Genomic DNA, 19,459 nt, shown 5'->3' with positions numbered 1-19,459 from the left:
CAAGTACTTTTGTTCATCTAAATCCTGATCAAGGTTTGAGGGCTCGGAATTGGGTAAATTCAGGTCAAAAATGAATGCTTTAGGTCTGATCTACGCTGAAAGCTGAAGGTCATAAAAGATGTTCAGCGTTCACTTGGCTCAGTAGCTACATTTCTCGCATTTTGAATTTTAAATGGTCGTCAACAAGTAACTTCCAGTGTAGTTACATGACTTTGTTAATGACATTGAACAGCTTTTCTGTACGATTTGCTTTCTCATAAAAAAGCATTCGTTCTTGAACTACTAAAACCTGATAGTAAGCTTCTAAAGATATCGGATCATGGCAGCGGTTTTCATATACGAGTTGAGACGGCTGTTGCACCGCTAGAAAATTTTTGGAAGTTTTTTCTCAAAAATTTCATGTTTTTCAAGATCACTGACAAAAAGTAAAAATTTTAGATCAGCCTGTAGTCTCTTGTTCTCCTGACCAGTACCTATCCAACGAGCCGCCACAATGTGTGTACATTGTCTGTAGCGGCAGTAAATCACGTATAAAAACACCCTTTTTTCGACTTTTGCACCTTCACCACCAGCCAAGACGCAAATATGAAAATTAAACGACAGCGGTTTTGGACTATTGGGGCCAAGGGCTATCTGGGAATATGAACAAACCGCCGCGAAAAAATAGCTCCGGCGGAGCCTGGTCCACTTTCAAAAAAATCCCTCTAAACAAAATCATATTCGTACTGAAATGGAGTCAAGTCAGTCAGATATTTAAGATCAGTACACAGTTCGTACCCAATAGCCACACAAAATTATGTTTTATTTTCACCTAAAATGACTGATATTACCGGCAGGTCAACATGTCCTGTTGGTGTGCATGTATACTCAAATTTTGCGAATCTTCATGGCCTACAAATGTATCAAAAAATCGACTTATACAAAAAAGACCTCTAGTACCTCACGACCTCTGGTACTACGTTTAATCGGAAACGTTTTTACGATATTTTCGCAAAATCGCTCTTAATGAACACAACGAAAGCTATAAAGGAAATCGACCTAATAATCAGCAAATTTTCGTTATCTATACGATGGTATACGGTATTATTGTGAGTTTTATCGGCAATTTGTAGCACATAATAACAACAGCCAGTTATTCCGAGACTCTGAGAAATAAGCTACTTCAACATCTTCCCATTTCATCAAAGGGCAACCGTAGTATTACAAATCTAATCAAAATGGGAATTTTGTATTATTTCTATTTCCTTTTACCGGTAAACAAAATATTGGATACAATGAGAAAGATTAAGCAGTGACGACTGGACTTGGACAGTGTATTCAAATGTAACATTTTTTATTAGATTACGGATGCTCTTCTGATCGCAACATGTAGTTTGCAACTGAAGGTAGCCAAAATGTGGAAAGAGGATCCTGCAATGTATCGGGTTCATCACTACAGTTGGACTGATAGACTTATTACGTGGAGTATTGTCGGAATATGCGTTGGGTCATTTCACATTCTTTTCCTTATTAGCTGGTTCTTATTCAGGAAAGAATTACGTAAAGAAGTAAGTGACGACTTCGGTAGTTTTGGCAAATATAGTAATTTATCTGATCATTTTTGCAGGATACACAGATCAGAAAATTAAAATTGTCGGTATGTGTGCTAGAGATTATCCTAATTATACTTGTCCTAACATCAATACTTGTGCCCGGAGCGGTTCAATGGCCAAAAACGTATCGGGAAACAGATTTTTCAATGTACTCGAGCATTTGCTTCATTATTGTTAATATTATCTTAGCACTAACATGTCGTTAATACGTCATGTATATTTCATGAACTGCTAGTTGATATTTTAGCTGAAATAAAGCTTCGTTCAACAAATAAATCAAGAATCAGTATTTCATCATGAGCAGTTTCGATTGGATTTCTTAAAAGACGTTCGAACATGCTTAGAAATCTAGTCCTTCCTTTTGTAACTTTCAAAACAAAATATCGCATTTCACTTTTCTGTGTCTGTATGTCATGCTTCTGAGGGAGGTGCGGGAAAACAGTAAAAGCAGGAAAATGTATAGTTTTTCTTGGTTTCTTGCCAATAGTCACTGTTGTTGTATGTACGTTGTATGTTCGGAATACTGAATGTGTATTGAATCGGATTTTATTAAAAATTAAATATTTTGTTTCGTCTCGTCAATACCACATCATTTACCATATCGCGCACCATTTTTGAGTCAAAACATCCAGAGGTTTGCTTGAAAAACGGCGTTTTGCTTGCATTCTATGCTATTGCTGATCAATAGCTACTGATCGACCAACCAGATTTTCCCAAAAAAATATTCGCTGTGACTATTCGCACGCGCGTGCGAATAGCCATTTCACATTGGATTTGACTATTCGGACGCGCGTGCGAATAGCCATTCCACTCTGTTTTACACTATTCGCACGCGCGTGCGAATGGCCATTTCACGTTGGATTTGACTATTCGGACGCGCGTGCGAATAGCCATTTTACATTGGATTTGACTATTCGCACGCATTAAAATTTTTCTACCAAGCCAAAATGATAATTTTTTGAATAAAACCTCCTATCAAGCATTTTTTTACAGAAGACAAATTTCTTGGATTTAATTCTGTTGTTAAAAACAACCAGTTGCAATCGGATAATTGCACATACACATTTTCAACAGCATTGAAACGAAGAGGAACTGATAGTAGTGTGAGAGCGAAAACTGAATTCAACGAAAGAAAGAAGATGATAAGAATGAGATGAAAGATCTGGGTTGGATTCTTTATCACGGTTGGACTAACTCGAAGCTGCATAACTGTACCTGGAGATCAGTGCATTGAACAGAACTGAAAATGTTTTAAGTAAAAAAGAAAAGTGGATGTAGTGTAGTATCTTAGTACGCATTATGAATTTATACACGTGTATTTATGGAGTACTACCATTAAAAATAGGTAGAAAATATTTTTAGATCAAAATGTGCAAAACCTCAACATTGACATTTAACACAAAAAAAATACTTTCGAAATTATTCGACTGACACATCTAAACAAACTTGTGCAAGTGTCTCAAATTTACTTCAGGATTTCGAATTCTGCTAAATAACGGAGGGTTATGATTTACATAAGCGACAAATATTTTCTTGAGAAGAACTTCGCTCTTGTTCTTTTTAAACCATTCCAACACACTCAAAATCTCAAAATTGGTTTATAGTTACAGAAGTTTTGTATCGTCGGGTGCACTCTTTTGTAATCTTGTGAGTACTGGCTGATTAGACTATTCACATTGGATTTGACTATTCGAACTCGAGTGCTAAAACACCGCGAAAATCATATTCGTTTTTTCCATAAGCAGTCCCTTCCGCGTACGAATAGCCGGTACTCGTTGTACGCGAATAGTCAAATCCGATGTGAAATGGCTATTCGCACGCGCGTGCGAATAGCATCAGCCAAAAATATTCATCTCGTCAATACCTTTCGTTTGATGTATCGAACACGATTTTTATGCTTGAAAACTGGTAAAACAAAAACATTGTTCCGGAAACTTGATTCCAAACTCCTGTTGCTGTTTTGGAGCACCTCCCGTTGAGTTATGACAACGTTTTTATGCTAGAAAGTCTGGTGGACACGCAAAACAGAGGTAAACAACGTAAAACTCATTTTCTTTATCCCGTGGGAAAACTGTATTGAAAGCCAACATAAAAAATATGAGTTTTACTGTCTAGATTTGATTTGATTAACTGTCTTACGTTGTTTATCTCTGTTTTACGTGCCCACCTAACTTTCTAGCGTAAAGCCGTTTTCACGAAAAGTGTTCCAAAACAGCGACAGAAGTTATAATGCCTGTTTTAACTAGTTTCTCCAGTATATCTCTGAATTTTTTCGCTCAAAAATAGTGTTCGATTCGTCAAATGAAAGGAGATGAAACAAAATATATAATTTTTAACAAAATCCGATTTGTACATACAATAGTGGCTATTGGCGGGAAAGCAAGAAAAATTGCACATTTTCCTACTTTTCCTGTTTTCCCGAAAATATGAGAGGGAAATACCAAAAAAAATCGGGAATGGTTGGAATCATAGAAATGAGTGAATCGAGTTGATGTCCATATTTTTGATGCATCAGTCCGTCGTCTGCAGTCTGCATCAACTGAACTTATTTCTGAATGCAAAAAACGTTTTTTTTCTTATTTAATTTTATCCTTAGCTTTTATTGAGAATCATACAACGATATTTACTTAAATTTCTAATTATATTATTACCACATTGAAGGCATTACAAATGCAAGATACGTTTACAATCTATGAACTAACTATTTTAATTTAGGGATGACTTGAAATACCAAAACACATTATTTTGGATATCGTTAGGTCATTAAAGAACTTCTTTTTTTTAATAAATCAGTCTATAGCAACAAAGAATAAAGTCTACCACATTATAACATCAAAAATTAGTTTTAATGGAATTTTCATTCGAAAAAAGACAATTTTGATTGTAGATGCTCTCTTATAATCTCGTATAAAAATTGATTTTCCTAATTGACTTTCTTCATTTGTATGACTATTTCACTTGCTAACTTTATTCATAAATTGAAGCAACAAAATCTGAGCTGAAATGAAGAAATATATTAAATTGTTAACCGGTGCACAAATAGAATAATTTGCATGTTCCGGTCTTGTATATGTAATACGTTATAGTGTGTACATATAAGTCGTTGATCTAAAGTTTTGTAAAAGTTTTTTTTTTGCGATAAACAAAAATAAAAAATCAAGACAGCAGCAGCAACTGTAAGAATTGAATTTTGTGGCTTTGATTATTATAAAATGGACATTTAGACGAGTTGCCATTCCTTCCATGTCGTGCAATAATTTCATTCAAATGAGTTTTAACTTAGTTGCATCATTTATAGACAAAGAAAAGCTTTTTTTTAAAAAAAACATCGACTTTTCTAGTGCCAGAATATGATTTTGAAACGAAAATTGTTTTTAAAAAATTTGAAAAAATTAAAAATAAAAACGTGACTTTAAACTCCAATGCATAAATTAAAAATTAGAAAAATTCTATCGCATAAAATGTGATAGGTGGCTCTAAGTCCATTCTCGTGTCTAAATTAAATAAGTTTTTTTTCTTTTCTTTTTTTTTTGTTTTGTTTGAATTTTATATTTGGGTTGAAATGTTTATTCGGACTTTTCTTCGCCTGATTCTTCGCTGGATTCTTGTTTCGGCTTCTCGACTTTCTCTGCCGATTCTTTACTCTCTGCACTATCAGCTGCTGGTGTAGCGGCTCTTTCTTTTGGTTTCTCAGCTACTTCGCTTGCAATCGGCAATTCTCGGAGTAATTCGTTCTCATTTTCCTGTTTTTTTGGTTCGTCTACGGTTGTTTTTGGTTCAGATTTGATTTCCGCAGCAGGTTCTGCGGCTGCTGGTGCAGCGGCTGTTTCTTCTTGTTTTTTGTCATCACCACGAATTTGACGTTCTTCCGATTGCAATTCTTCGGTCTTTTTTGCTTCTTGTTTCTCCTCTGGTTTGGCTTCCTCGGCTTTGGGTTCGGCTGGTTTCTCTTCTCGGCTTTCCTTAGTTTCACTGATTGCTTCGGCGATCGGTTTTGGTTCTTCGGCGATTTCAGCTTTCTCTTCTGCGGCGGGAATTTCTTTGTTTTCGTTAGCACGAACCTCCGGCTGTGGGCTGTTCTCTGCCAATGATTTTTCCTCTGGAGCGACCTGTTTGGCCTCAACAGGCGCTACAGATTCAACAGCTGGAACAACTTGTGCATCTTCAGGTGCGGCAACATCTAATTTTCGTTCGGCTGGTGTCTCTTCTTTAACTTCAGGAACCGCTGCTTCCTTGACCTCCTCTACTGGTGCTGATTTCGCTTCCGGTTGAACAGGCTCAGCAGCTTCGGCTGGTTTAACTTCCTCTGCTTTTTCTTCAACTGCAGCTGTTTTCGCGTTGTCTTCAATTGCGTTGATTTTTTTCTCAAAACTCACATCCGAAACGGCTGATTGGATTGGTGACACTTCATCTTCAGGAACTGGTAGTGCTAGTGCGCACGCAACCAAGGTGATTAGTAAAGCAATTTGTACCTTCATTCTGTAAATTGAAAAGAGAAAAGAAATTGATTTTAGTTTCGTTTATCATTTTGGTTCCCTTTACTTTCTGAAATCATTTGTTTTTTTCTCAGTAAATTGTTTTTGTAATCGAAACGGTTTCGGTCACTTCGACAGATTTTGTATACCTGACGTGAAAGAAAGCAGTGTTGATTTGTGATTTAAATGCAGTTTACCTTTTCGGGTCAGCGGAACAGACACATTTCGAAATGTAATTTTTGATTTGCAAATTGTTAACATGACAAATCGACTAAAAATTGAAAAAATTGATAGGAGCTCCGTTGCTGATTTTTAGTTCGAGCAACGTAAACAAAATTTTATTTAAAAACTGTGAAGCCTTGTTTACGGCAGTAGGACGCCATATAGTACGAATGGAATGAAATTAACGTAAGTAATATTAGCAACAGGCTGTTTCAGATTCTAGCTATTCGAATAGATCAGGAAGACTGAACTAACTATTTCCTCAAAACGTATTCGTAAGTAATGGACGAAGTTGCATTATGTCGCTGAATTTATAAATTCGAAATTGACGTTTATTAAGCCTTAAAGATTGAAGCTCATTGTACAGCACCTATATAAATTGATGGACCGATACCCGACGACACTAAAAATCCCTCGTGCCTAGACTTGAAACTAAATTTAGTGGATTTTTTCTAACGAGATTTTGTTGAAATTTAGTGAAATAACAAATATCAACATACCCTGTATGTCATACATTACATTACCCGAAACGAAAAACCTTTACGATTTTTAACATTACAGACCAATATAATAGGAGACTCGAGCTTTCCTCGGAATATAATTTTTGTTTATTATTATTGTATTATTGTATAAATAAAAACATTCGTTTAATAACGCACTTAGTAGACCAGTTCAATAATCTATTATTAATGTTGGCTATTTAATAAAAAAAAAACAATCTCGCTAAAAAGATTATCATTCTAATCTAACGTCGACTTTAATTGCCATGCATTTTTCCATTGCGACACTCATCCAATTACGATCAAACACTAACTGTAACTTAAATTGAATAGAACGGTCATCATATCTCACTTGATCCTATAACAACATTAAACCTTCAATTAATGGAAAATTTTCTCGGTTTATTCAGAGCATTACGCATAAACGAAGTTGATTTTAATTTAATGATAACATTTTTCCATTACCACACTCTAAACTCACTTCTCTCTAACTCTCAACAACACTTTTGCGAGTAACTTGAATACATATATGACCGAAATCCGATCGACTCATGTAGACAACAAAAACGGTTGATGTTTCGAAAAGATGAAAAAAAAAACATTTTAAAGAAAAACAGCAACAAGCCTCTAATCTTTTTCGAAAAATTACATTATCAACATTTATATAACGATAGCCAGTTAAACGCATATATATCTTTGGAAACGACCGACCGTGTTCCGATAGATCACAATGAGCTCCCATGCAGTCTACGAGAGCTCTGAGTGAACTTTTCAAATCGGCATAAATTTCACTAAAATATTAAATAATCGGTTATGCATTAATGAAGCGGTCGATGGCTCGTTTACACACTTAATTTTGTTGTTTTTTGTTATTGGTTCAACTACCTAAATTAAATGGACACAAAACGTTAGTATGCGACTTTCAGTGTTCCAATTTGTTGTATCAGTACATCAGGGCTTATTTTTAGAAATTTTATTTCCAAAAATTCCGAATAATTCGGAAAAGCTCCAAATTGTTCTGAAAAATTCCTACTCGGAATTACTCGAAATCTTTCAGAATTATTCCGAATTTTTTTCGGAGTTAAAATTCTCAAAAATAGGCCCTGCAGAACATAAATACGAATCATACATCATTAGACATAGTAAGAGTGGGTAGCGAACAGTTTGATATATACCAGGAATATTGCGAAATAATGTTTGAACCGAACATGTTCCATATGTGTCGTTGAGTGAAAGTGCTCTGTATTCCCCTAACAACGACCAATCGGTTTGTGGAACACCTAATTCAGAAGCTCAGAAGCTTTCCACCGATCGCCTTTTTTAAATCGAAACAAAAGCAACATTTCACACCGAAACAGACATATCCAATAATATAATCTTAACTGAACTTAAACTTGAGTCAGTTCTGAAATAACAAGTGCCCATTAAAATCGTACTCTCTTTTATTAAACTTCCGTTTAATCAAATTGAATTATTTGATTCACCATCATCTGAACTGGAAAGAATATAAATATGAATGTGTGTACGAACATTTCCCTTGTTACAGAGCTGCAATTAGCAACGGATTCGAGAACAACCGACGATACGCAAAATTTATATATTGAAAATTATATTTCTCATGGAGATTATATGAATGGCGAAGAGCTCGATTAACACGGAATAACCGGGAAACATTGTTTAAATCTACTGTTTCAAATCCAATTTGGCTGACTATGTGAATCGTGTTCTGACTAACATCTGCACTATTGTTTAAATAAATCGAAAATATTATTCAGCTCTTGAGCAGTAAGCTCAGTGAGAGTCAAGGAACAACCGCTGTAATGACATCAGCTGAGCTAAATTAAATTAATTGTTTTTATTGTAACTTATGTGCCAGTAGCAGTATCTCTACCGATTATCTGGAAAATGCAACGGGACGATGATATAAATCAGGACATAATATTGAAGAATATTTCACTTAACCACATTTCACTCAAAATATTTTAATGAAATTGAGTAAAGCATTTCTCAATATTAAGCCCTCCAAAGGGAGATTTTTTTGCATTTAGTTTTGAGTGCGTGATTGTAAGTTTCTGATGCAAAACATTTCCAAAATGTGTAAAGAAGAACGACCAACAATTATTGTTCTATCAACCCGGTCGACCCGGTATAGAAGAGAATTCTGAATTCATTTCCACTGTAAAACTAACTATAATTTCAAAGAGACATTTTCCCATTCTTTGCTATTTTTTGCCTTACTTCAGACTACAAGAAATACGGAATTGTCTCAATCACGTTGGCACATTATTAACAGCACAAAGCCCACCTACTACAAACAAAAGGTCAGTTACTGAATTTTAAAATTTTGTAAGGTTGATTTAGCGAAAACGGTAATTAATTTAAATTGGTAATGGTAATGGTAATGGTTTTAACTGCTTTAACTGCCGATCTGTGTGATCTTTTAAAACAATGAAAAATGTCAGGCAATGTTAAATGTTAATTGTGCTAAAGACATGTGTACGTATAATTATGCTGCGAAGTGGTGCAATTTTTTTTCGTGAATGAAATTATTATTCCTGGGTAACGACATGTTTGTACTGTGTGCAATGTGCATTCATCATCCCGTAAAAGGTAAGGTACGGTTTTTTGTCTTCTTCATTTTCTGTCAGCATGTGTTAAATTTTGAGTAATAAAATATGCAATGAAAATGAACATGGATATTGGGCGTGCCATGAAGAAGAAGTAATACTGTGAAGGACAATATTAAGAATACACAAATTTGGTTTGTTCGGCGACACTAATTCTAATCTGGTTTCTAACTAAATTTAGAAATTCTGCTGTCCGAATAATGATGCCATTTCATTGGAATTTGAAAAGAAATAGATTTTTGAAAAGAAGTAGTAGATTGATCATTTTAAAGTCAATAAATTCTTCTTCGAAATTATTTCTTCACTATAATGATAATCTCGTTTCTAACGTAACTGAATCTAAGAAATTCAGCTAGTCGAATAATGTTTTTATGATACCATTCCATTGAAAGTTGGAACTTTGGAACGAAATAAACTTCTAAAACGAAGTAGTAGATTGGTCGTTTTAAAGTCAATGACAACCCGTCTTCCAACGTAACTTCTTTGAAATTATTTTCTTTCCTATAACAACGAGTGTTCAAAATTTAACGGAATTCATATTGGCATGACTTTGTATAGCGAAAATATACGCAAATTTACATTTTTATTTCAACACACCAGGATTTCCATTCACAGTATAAGTGGGGATATTCATTAGATTTTAAAAAACTACTTTTTTTCGTCTTAAAATTCACAAAACGTATTCACACACTTCGTAAGTGAAAAGAAGAAAATTAACAAAATAATGGTTCAAGAGAACAACAGTCACACAACATTATAACATTTAATATCCATCAATTCTATTCGGGAAGACTCACCTGATTCTACTACGATTTTGTTTAAAAAAAACTTTCAAATTTATATTTCTCAAACGGTAAACAGCGAACACAAAACAACCAAAAATAATAATAATAATAAAACGAAAAAATTATCTATATCGTGTCTCGGTAGAATTTCACTTTCTTACACCGTCAGCAGCAAAATATGTTTGAACCATTTCTATGGGATCATCAGCTTTTATATACCAATTGTATAAATGCATTTGGAGGGGACGATAATGCTAATAAGAAGAAGAAGAGGCAAGAGAGCTTTCCCATTATACAAGCTCCCATACTCAGTTGAATTAAGTGTATATAAAATATGCAAACGGAAGGATATTTATGTGTCTCTAAGTATAAGCAATAGACGTAGATTATATTACACACCAGAACATTTGAAGAAGAAGAAGAAGAAGAAGAAGAAGAAGAAAATAAAATATTTCGTTCCATTACAATGACTATGTGTAAATAATTTCAAAAATTGTTTATAGTCCGATGGAATATTTTGTTCCATCTTGTTATTGTTACTCTCTTTATTCAATCAACATATTTATCAGCAATCAGCTAAAAGTAACAAAATATTTATTTCCTTAAGTGCCACCTAAATTTGTGTCTCTGTTGATATGCTGTTAAAACTGTTAAGAGTCATGCAAAAATGTTGTTATGTACAACATCCGAACGACGTTATGTACAACCTTATTGATATAGAACGAAGGCATTTGATATCGAAATTATACCTATAGATGTACAAATGAGTCTGAGTTCGGTATAACTTCGAAAATATAACCAGGACATACCCGAAGGACACGCGTTCTTAAAGTTTTGCCCCATTGTCTTCGTGCCGAATTTCGACGTTTAAATTAATTATTTTCCAAATGACGAATTTCGACCATTTGAAGAATTTTCGGTAACATTTTGGGAAGTATCACGATTATTTGCGTTTATTAGTTTTAGCAGAACAAGCGATACTATTTTTCATTACTAGGGATAAAAAGCTGAAAAGTAGAGTTTTCGTGTGAATTTCGGTGATCCGAGGCGTAGCCAAGGTCAATAAACCCATGAAAACGAGACTTTTCATTTTTATCCCGAGTGATGTAATGGATTTTAAGGGCTGAGGACGCGAAAGTAGTGCTTGAAACAAGAAAAGTACGGTTTGCGACGCATGCAGCATGGTAAAATATATTGTTCCAAAATTTACTGGAGCGTTTCATATAAACCAATAATAACCTATTCTAACCAATTTGATATAAATTTGGCATAAAATGGCCTAAGGCGAACTTCTTTTTTTTTTTGAAGGTATCGTCCTTTGTGTCATCGCATCGCAATCATTTTATTTATCAAAAGAAATTATAAATAAAGCCGACCAAACGACGTAATAAATCGCTTATGCATTCCATTTAAATTTCGTTTATTATGGTCGCTTTTCGTATGGGTATAGTCAATATGGTTTTTTGTGTGTGATGCTGTTACGATCAAGATCTGGAAATTTCAAGGTAGAAATTAAGATGCGATTTTCAATCCGCATTATAAAACTTATATCAACACCTCCGACACGTCTAATTGCATATATGATAACCGAAAAATTCTACAGCAAACGTATCAGATTGACTTTAAGGAAGAAGATTTGCTTGTATGGAAAAGATGAAAAATGTGTTTGCGGCCTTGGTTAGATTGCACACCACACATAAATTTAGACTAGTCGAGAAATTGTCGTTTATATTAAATTAACATTAAAATGTCATTAATATTGGCGCTCTGGTGTTTTGGTGGTCTTTTTTTTCTCGTCGTTTTCTGATCTTTATGCTAAAATCCATAAAAGGGTATTTACAATTCGCAAAGAAAAAGAAAAATATTGCTCAGACGGAGACAATATTGTTCTCTTTGTTTAGTGTTCGTAAAACATAAGGAAATGAAGGAAGTAGATAGTAAAAGAAGTCAAACAACAAACCATAAAATTTAGTACTCTTAAGTGGTTCCAGAAAACTCATCATTGCACATTCCAAGAAAGATATTACATTTCTTCAATTTTTATATTTATAAAAAAGGAAAGGAAATGAGAAAATAGATTAGTGTTTTTGTGCATTTTTAGCCCCGTACGAAGTACAAGGGGCTAATAGGATTACGATGCCGTGTGTAATTGATGGAATTCGAAGCAGACGGTAAGGGCAAAGTGTTTGCCTATGTTCATAGATAACGAATCCGCAACAAAAATTTTGTCCGTCCGTCCGTCCGTCCGTCTGTCACGTCGATATCTTGAGTAAATCAAATCCGATTTCAAAAATTTTTTTTTCCCTGAAATATAGTCGAAATAGTGAGGCTAAGTTCGAAGATGGGCAATTTTGGGTCGACCCCTCCCGAGCTGGGGCCCCATAACTGATTTAACGTTTTCCGAAGATATCTGCGGCCATTCAAAGGCTAAACATGTAAGTGATACGTCAAATAAAAGGTATTTACAATACCGATCGACAAAAAAAAAGTTTATGGAAATCGGATGACCGACTCGTTAGTTAGACCCCTTGGAGTGAACTAGGTACAGGGTGGCAAGCCGTTTTTGCTTGTAGGTTGGTCAAATTTGAACGGATCTCGATGGATTTTACTTTATTAGATACGTATTGACCGTACCAATGAGGGAAAAAAAGTTTATGAAATTTGGTTCACCGGAGCGTGAGCTAGGTCCCTTGGAGTGAGCGTATATGTGGCTACTCGGCCGTACAGTGAACGTGGTGTTTTTTGTTAATATCTCGAGTAAAATTTGACCGAATTTCATGAATTTTTTTTTTAAAGGTATTATTGAATGTAAAGCAGCTGTACTAATTTCCACCTCCTAACAAAATGGCCGTCGGCCGCCATTTTGGATTTTTGTAAAAACAATAGAAATCGGTGAAAATGATACTTACAAAGTTACTGATCAGTGGGAAGTGATTGGTTATGTGTGTGGGGTGTTTTAAGCATCGCAAATATGGATATCTATTTATAAATATATACAGCTACATTGAGCTATATAACGGTGTAGATAGTTCTTTTGAGCTATATACTAGCATATTCATTAGTAAAATGTTTATTTATAAGGCCAGTTCATGGTCGCATATATCGCAAAAATGTATGCGAGTATGAACTGGCCTTTTTTAAGGCCAGTTCATGGTCGCATATATCGCAAAAATGTATGCGAGTATGAACTGGCCTTTTTTAAGGCCAGTTCATGGTCGCATATATCGCAAAAATGTATGCGAGTATGAACTGGCCTTTTTTAAGGCCAGTTCATGGTCGCATATATCGCAAAAATGTATGCGAGTATGAACTGGCCTTTTTTAAGGCCAGTTCATGGTCGCATATATCGCAAAAATGTATGCGAGTATGAACTGGCCTTTTTTAAGGCCAGTTCATGGTCGCATATATCGCAAAAATGTATGCGAGTATGAACTGGCCTTTTTTAAGGCCAGTTCATGGTCGCATATATCGCAAAAATGTATGCGAGTATGAACTGGCCTTTTTTAAGGCCAGTTCATGGTCGCATATATCGCAAAAATGTATGCGAGTATGAACTGGCCTTTTTTAAGGCCAGTTCATGGTCGCATATATCGCAAAAATGTATGCGAGTATGAACTGGCCTTTTTTAAGGCCAGTTCATGGTCGCATATATCGCAAAAATGTATGCGAGTATGAACTGGCCTTTTTTAAGGCCAGTTCATGGTCGCATATATCGCAAAAATGTATGCGAGTATGAACTGGCCTTTTTTAAGGCCAGTTCATGGTCGCATATATCGCAAAAATGTATGCGAGTATGAACTGGCCTTTTTTAAGGCCAGTTCATGGTCGCATATATCGCAAAAATGTATGCGAGTATGAACTGGCCTTTTTTAAGGCCAGTTCATGGTCGCATATATCGCAAAAATGTATGCGAGTATGAACTGGCCTTTTTTAAGGCCAGTTCATGGTCGCATATATCGCAAAAATGTATGCGAGTATGAACTGGCCTTTTTTAAGGCCAGTTCATGGTCGCATATATCGCAAAAATGTATGCGAGTATGAACTGGCCTTTTTTAAGGCCAGTTCATGGTCGCATATATCGCAAAAATGTATGCGAGTATGAACTGGCCTTTTTTAAGGCCAGTTCATGGTCGCATATATCGCAAAAATGTATGCGAGTATGAACTGGCCTTTTTTAAGGCCAGTTCATGGTCGCATATATCGCAAAAATGTATGCGAGTATGAACTGGCCTTTTTTAAGGCCAGTTCATGGTCGCATATATCGCAAAAATGTATGCGAGTATGAACTGGCCTTTTTTAAGGCCAGTTCATGGTCGCATATATCGCAAAAATGTATGCGAGTATGAACTGGCCTTTTTTAAGGCCAGTTCATGGTCGCATATATCGCAAAAATGTATGCGAGTATGAACTGGCCTTTTTTAAGGCCAGTTCATGGTCGCATATATCGCAAAAATGTATGCGAGTATGAACTGGCCTTAATATAAATTGTTGCAAAAATTTTTAAGTTTGGGTTACAGTTGAAAGGAACGTCGTACGGGGCTTCGTAATTGCGCTATGCGCAATTTTTAAGACGTGCACATTTCATAAGAATTTTAGGTTAGTAGGTTTAGGGTAAGAGTAGGGCGACCGACGAACTAGGGTCGCGTACGCAATAGATGTACGGGTTCGTACGGGGCTCAGTCGGAGCGAATGCTCCGACTGTTCTGACGGCTCGTTTTAATCATCGTCTTCATTTTGAACGTTTGAAGTTTTACGAAATAGATGCGAGTGATATCCATATTTTTTCAAACGTCTCTTTACGCACTAGTGTGTAAATGTATTTTCATATCACGCTACTGTACATAAACGTTATTCTTGCTAAAAAATAATCCCGAAACCGAACGAAGACCAATAGGAATGATGTTTTTGCGTCGATTCAAAATAACCTGTGAAAACTTCTATTCCGCATTGATGCCACTAATGATGAAGGAATCAAAATTTTACGGAGGCGACAATAATACTACAAATTACCTGGCCGATTTTAGATTTCTCAAAGTGTCATAGAATTATCGAATATTTTCATATCCTGTTCTGGTTGCTGGACCTCGCATCAAACTGTTACTGGCTTACAATCACATTGTGTACTGCCACCAAAAAATATTCAGACAGATCACAAGTGACTGTCTGTGAAAGATTGTAGACTGAAATCGTTTACTGAATCGTTTACTGAATGATTGACACCGAATCATTTCCATAGTGGTTGTTTATTGTCACCCAAAAAGGAGTTTGTTCTACTTGGTTTCGCTTGAAAGAAATGTGTAAATCAAGTTACAACGATTGAAGTAAAAGTTACCGATCGAAGTTGGAATTTCCTATTTTCTTGCAGACGTGAACACAACGTTTTACACACCTCGCATGATTAACCGTTCTTCTCCACGAACCAAAAACATTAATTTAACATTTAAAACATTAAAAAAAAAACAAAATTCAGGGCAGTAAACGTCTATTTTCTCCCCTGTTAAAACAAGAGATGAGAAAAGAGGCATTTTCTTCCACGATCTGTCATCAGAAGCGTCAACAAAACATTATTTTCTCATGGCATTTGCAGTGGAGAAAATTGGGTTCATCACACCGCACTTAATAAAAATTAAGACTTCCATACAAAATGTGTGACTGCACAGGTCACATGAAAATCATTTTATTTTGCAAAGGTTATAGCGGCGCCCTTATTCGTAAGTAAAACATGTAAACGACTTGTAGTAGGTAATAATAATGGTACGACTGCGCAATTTTAAGACGTTATAAGACCCTAAATTGTCGTCTGAGTACATTGACCTTAGATAATTTCAAAAATCTTGCAGATAATTGGTCTAAGCTGATCTTTTCCATAAATCTCACGCTCGACGCCGTGGGCCTTCCAATTATACAAACATTTTCCAAAACGTTATCACGAAAATTCTTAGGGGAATATCTGCGTTTGAGTTCAGTGCACTGCACAAGAACTTATTTAATGAGTGTAGATGTATACAGCGTAGAGTGTGCGGCATATGAACAATTTCTGTAGGTACTATTTTCAACGGTGAGTGGTGAAAAAGTTCGTTCAATTTTAAGTGCACGTAAATTTTTAACCTGTCACGTCACATACTATATGGCTATTCATCTGTTATCGATAACGACGACAAAAATAATGACAAGCTCTGGATAATCTATAGTCCTTTATCCTTTATATAGTAAAATGCATCTTAAAAAAATTGAAGTACAGGATGTAAACCAATTAAAAATACTTTGATCGATGGAAGTAATAGATCCGATAATAGTACTGGTCATATGCTTGCCGTCTGGTGACAGGTTAAATGTCCGATGAGGTGGTTCGCATCAGGCAACGTCTGTCATAAGCAGTTTATGTCAACTTTTTGCTTGTTCATAGAATGTGATTCAGCACATACACAACTAATTTTCCACTAAATGTCTCTGAAACCGATAAGCAATTTCATCATTTCGTTGTTATTGCTGCTATTGATATTTTCTTGGCAAATAAAATTTTGTTAATTGAGCTGGATATGCTGTACACACACGATATTGAGAATCAACATAATGTTATAGTATCATGCGAGCACCAAAAATTTAGACACACACACTCTCTCTCTCTCTCTCTCTCTCGAATACCGAATGCGGTATACTTAATGTAATCTAAAATTTAAGCATTTTACTTAAATATTTCCTTTCTTATCAATCGTTCAGTGGAAGACCACATTCGTAATGCATATAATGCCATTGTAGAATTATGAGTTATGAATGTATGAAACATTTTATCACTTCTGGTGATTTACATTACAAAATGGCATTTAACAACCGGATACTAACGCAATTTTCTCATTTTTTCCGCATGTAATAAGTATTGGAATAAGCTATTGAAAGAAGAAGACGACGATTTACAACGAACCATTGTCAGTGGAAAAAATATATAAAAACAAATTTTGTGACGTCACACAAATAATTGGTGTAATAATTGATGTCACATGTCACGTAATGAGTTTAGAACGTCGAACATTGGGGTTATTATACTACCGACAAAGAACAAGTTTTCCTATTTAAATGACTATCGAATCATAAGTCTAAAATTGGTGTCTAGTTGTTCTAACGATTCGAAGTATAATAATAATTATCTCCATCGATTTTGATAAGAAAAAATTTATTTAAACCACAAAAATTTCCATAGCCTGATAGTGCACCCACATTCATCCATAGTACATATTATTAGCTATGTTGTGTTGATCTGTTGATCATGTTCATTTTTGCCTCTTTCTTTTCGTCCGCATTGTGATAAGAAAATCTAATTTCTCCCTTCTCCCTTCTGTGTTTCCACAGTGTTCATCATTTCAGAATAAACATTTGAGTGGTGACGTACGTTTCTATTAAAGTCCATACGTCAACAATATGTGTAACACATCGTTTATTTTGACCGATAGTAGTCATTCCCACGAATTTCTCTGAAGTTTTTTTTCCTTGTCTTTTTGTGATATTCTACATAGGAGGAGGTGTTTCACGATAAGGTTCTCAGTATCTTTAAATTGATTTATTTATCAACACTGTTCCTAATAATCTTGAGCATGCACACTGTGGCTGCATTTCACAAGCTATCCGAGCGAAAAAAAAATGTAAGAATCAGAACATTTGTACACTGTCTTTTCAGTATATATCAGGTACCTGACCAAAGCACCTAGCAGGTAATAGAAATAGAGTAATCCTTTAATCTGAGTGTTCGAATATTTTCATACCTTTTTATTCTTAATGACATTGCAAAATTACCATTAAGGCTGCTAATGGTATTATTGATATCCAAATACTAGTCTATTTGACGTTGTAAAACCTCTATTACCCTGCTAGGTGCTTTGATCTGACAAATACTTGAACCAGTCAAGCATGGAGCAGTGTAAAATAGTATTTGAAGTTACATTTTCTTATACTGGTTTCCAGTATGAGTCAAGTACTTCCAAATACTTTCATTTTAGTGTACATTGATCTCTCATGAAGGCAACATCGTGTTAGTAAAACAATTTTTTTTTGTTTTTCAATTCAACGTTTATTGTTGTGAGGAATTCAAACGATTAGATTTCTCTTGTTAGGTTTTGTGTGGGAACACAATTTGTTTTTATTTAAATATGCCAAAAAAAGGCTGCTCACAATGACGCAGCTCGTTTTGTGTTGTTAGGATCTCGTTGGGTATCGTTAGGTTAGGGTTTTCTCACAACAAAAACGTTAAATTGGAAAATTAAAAATTGTTTTGACAGTTCCCCGCAAATTTATGTCTGAACAAATTGGAGAAGCGAATAAAAAATAATGTGATTGGGCGCGCGTTAGCATAGCGCCCGTGACGCAAGTCCTATTACTAGAAAAAATTTCAAAAAAAATTTTTTGTCGTAGACTGCAGAACCATATATACAGCAAATATTGAAGTTCTACAATTCAAATACAAATGACTCCACATTACCATTAAAAAAAACTAGGCGTCCGTACGAGTTCAACGAGCTATCACACGTTCTTACAGCTTAAAATTTGGCCACGCAAAAAATCTTCCAAGAAGCCCCATTTCCATACATTTTGGACAATTTCAGTACTTTAAACGAAATGAAAAAATCCTACGTTACTTTGTTAGTCCGTCCGTCCGCCCGTCCGTGTTTCCTATCTTCTAAAGTCTTCTTTAGATTTTGTTGAAATTTTGGTAGTAGATTCTAGTAGTCATTCTAAGACATTCCAGAAAAAAAAAATTGGGGGGAACCGGCCTCGTTTCGGAGCTAGGGCTCCTCGAAGTTCCCATATAGGCCCCATATAAGAACACCTTTAAGTGTGTGTGTGTGGATGGGTATGGTAGAACAAATTTGTTCGCTTTTGGTAAGCTCTGCTCGCCTCAATTTTTTTTCTAAATTTATAATTTTTTAAATTTTTCAAAATTTTTTTTTTTTTTTATATTTTTCAAAAAATTTTAAATTTTTTAAATTTTTTAAAATTTTTCAAAATTTTTAAAATTTTTAAATTTTTTTAAATTTTTCAACTTTTTAAAAATTTTAAAATTTTAAAATTCCAAAATTTTTTTTAAATTTTTTAAATTTTTTAAATTTTTACATTTTTTAAATTTTTTAAAGTTTTTAATCTACTAATTCTTCCAAAAGAACTGATATCAGTCAAAAACACTCAAAAGAGTAAAAGTGACGCAAGTCCCTGTGTATACTTCCAAAACAACTGATATCGCTGGAGGTGACGCATTCTGCGCTTGTACGC

General features: G+C 35.0%; 1 protein-coding gene and 1 long non-coding RNA gene across 2 annotated transcripts; one reads left to right on the top strand and one right to left on the bottom strand.

Annotated features, from left to right (window-relative positions):
* The first annotated feature begins 1,074 nt into the window (after nucleotides 1-1,074).
* On the top strand, nucleotides 1,075-1,851 carry LOC119070109. Its single transcript, XR_005086464.1, has 3 exons — nucleotides 1,075-1,253; nucleotides 1,341-1,547; nucleotides 1,607-1,851. It is a non-coding gene; the product is annotated as an uncharacterized LOC119070109 (long non-coding RNA).
* Nucleotides 1,852-4,159: 2,308 nt separating this feature from the next.
* Nucleotides 4,160-10,385, bottom strand: LOC119070114 (cytochrome c1). The gene is made up of 2 exons (XM_037174428.1): nucleotides 10,214-10,385; nucleotides 4,160-6,071 (listed from the first exon to the last, which is right to left on the bottom strand). Exon 2 carries the CDS (start codon nucleotides 6,068-6,070, stop codon nucleotides 5,159-5,161), a length of 912 nt encoding a protein of 303 aa, XP_037030323.1. The 5' UTR covers nucleotide 6,071; nucleotides 10,214-10,385; the 3' UTR covers nucleotides 4,160-5,158.
* Nucleotides 10,386-19,459: the final 9,074 nt, after the last annotated feature.

This window comes from Bradysia coprophila (genome assembly GCF_014529535.1).
Source record: "Bradysia coprophila strain Holo2 chromosome X unlocalized genomic scaffold, BU_Bcop_v1 contig_473, whole genome shotgun sequence".
Lineage (NCBI taxonomy): Eukaryota > Metazoa > Arthropoda > Insecta > Diptera > Sciaridae > Bradysia > Bradysia coprophila.
Note: the sequence above shows the minus strand (reverse complement) of the source record. Positions and strands in the feature narration are given on the sequence as shown.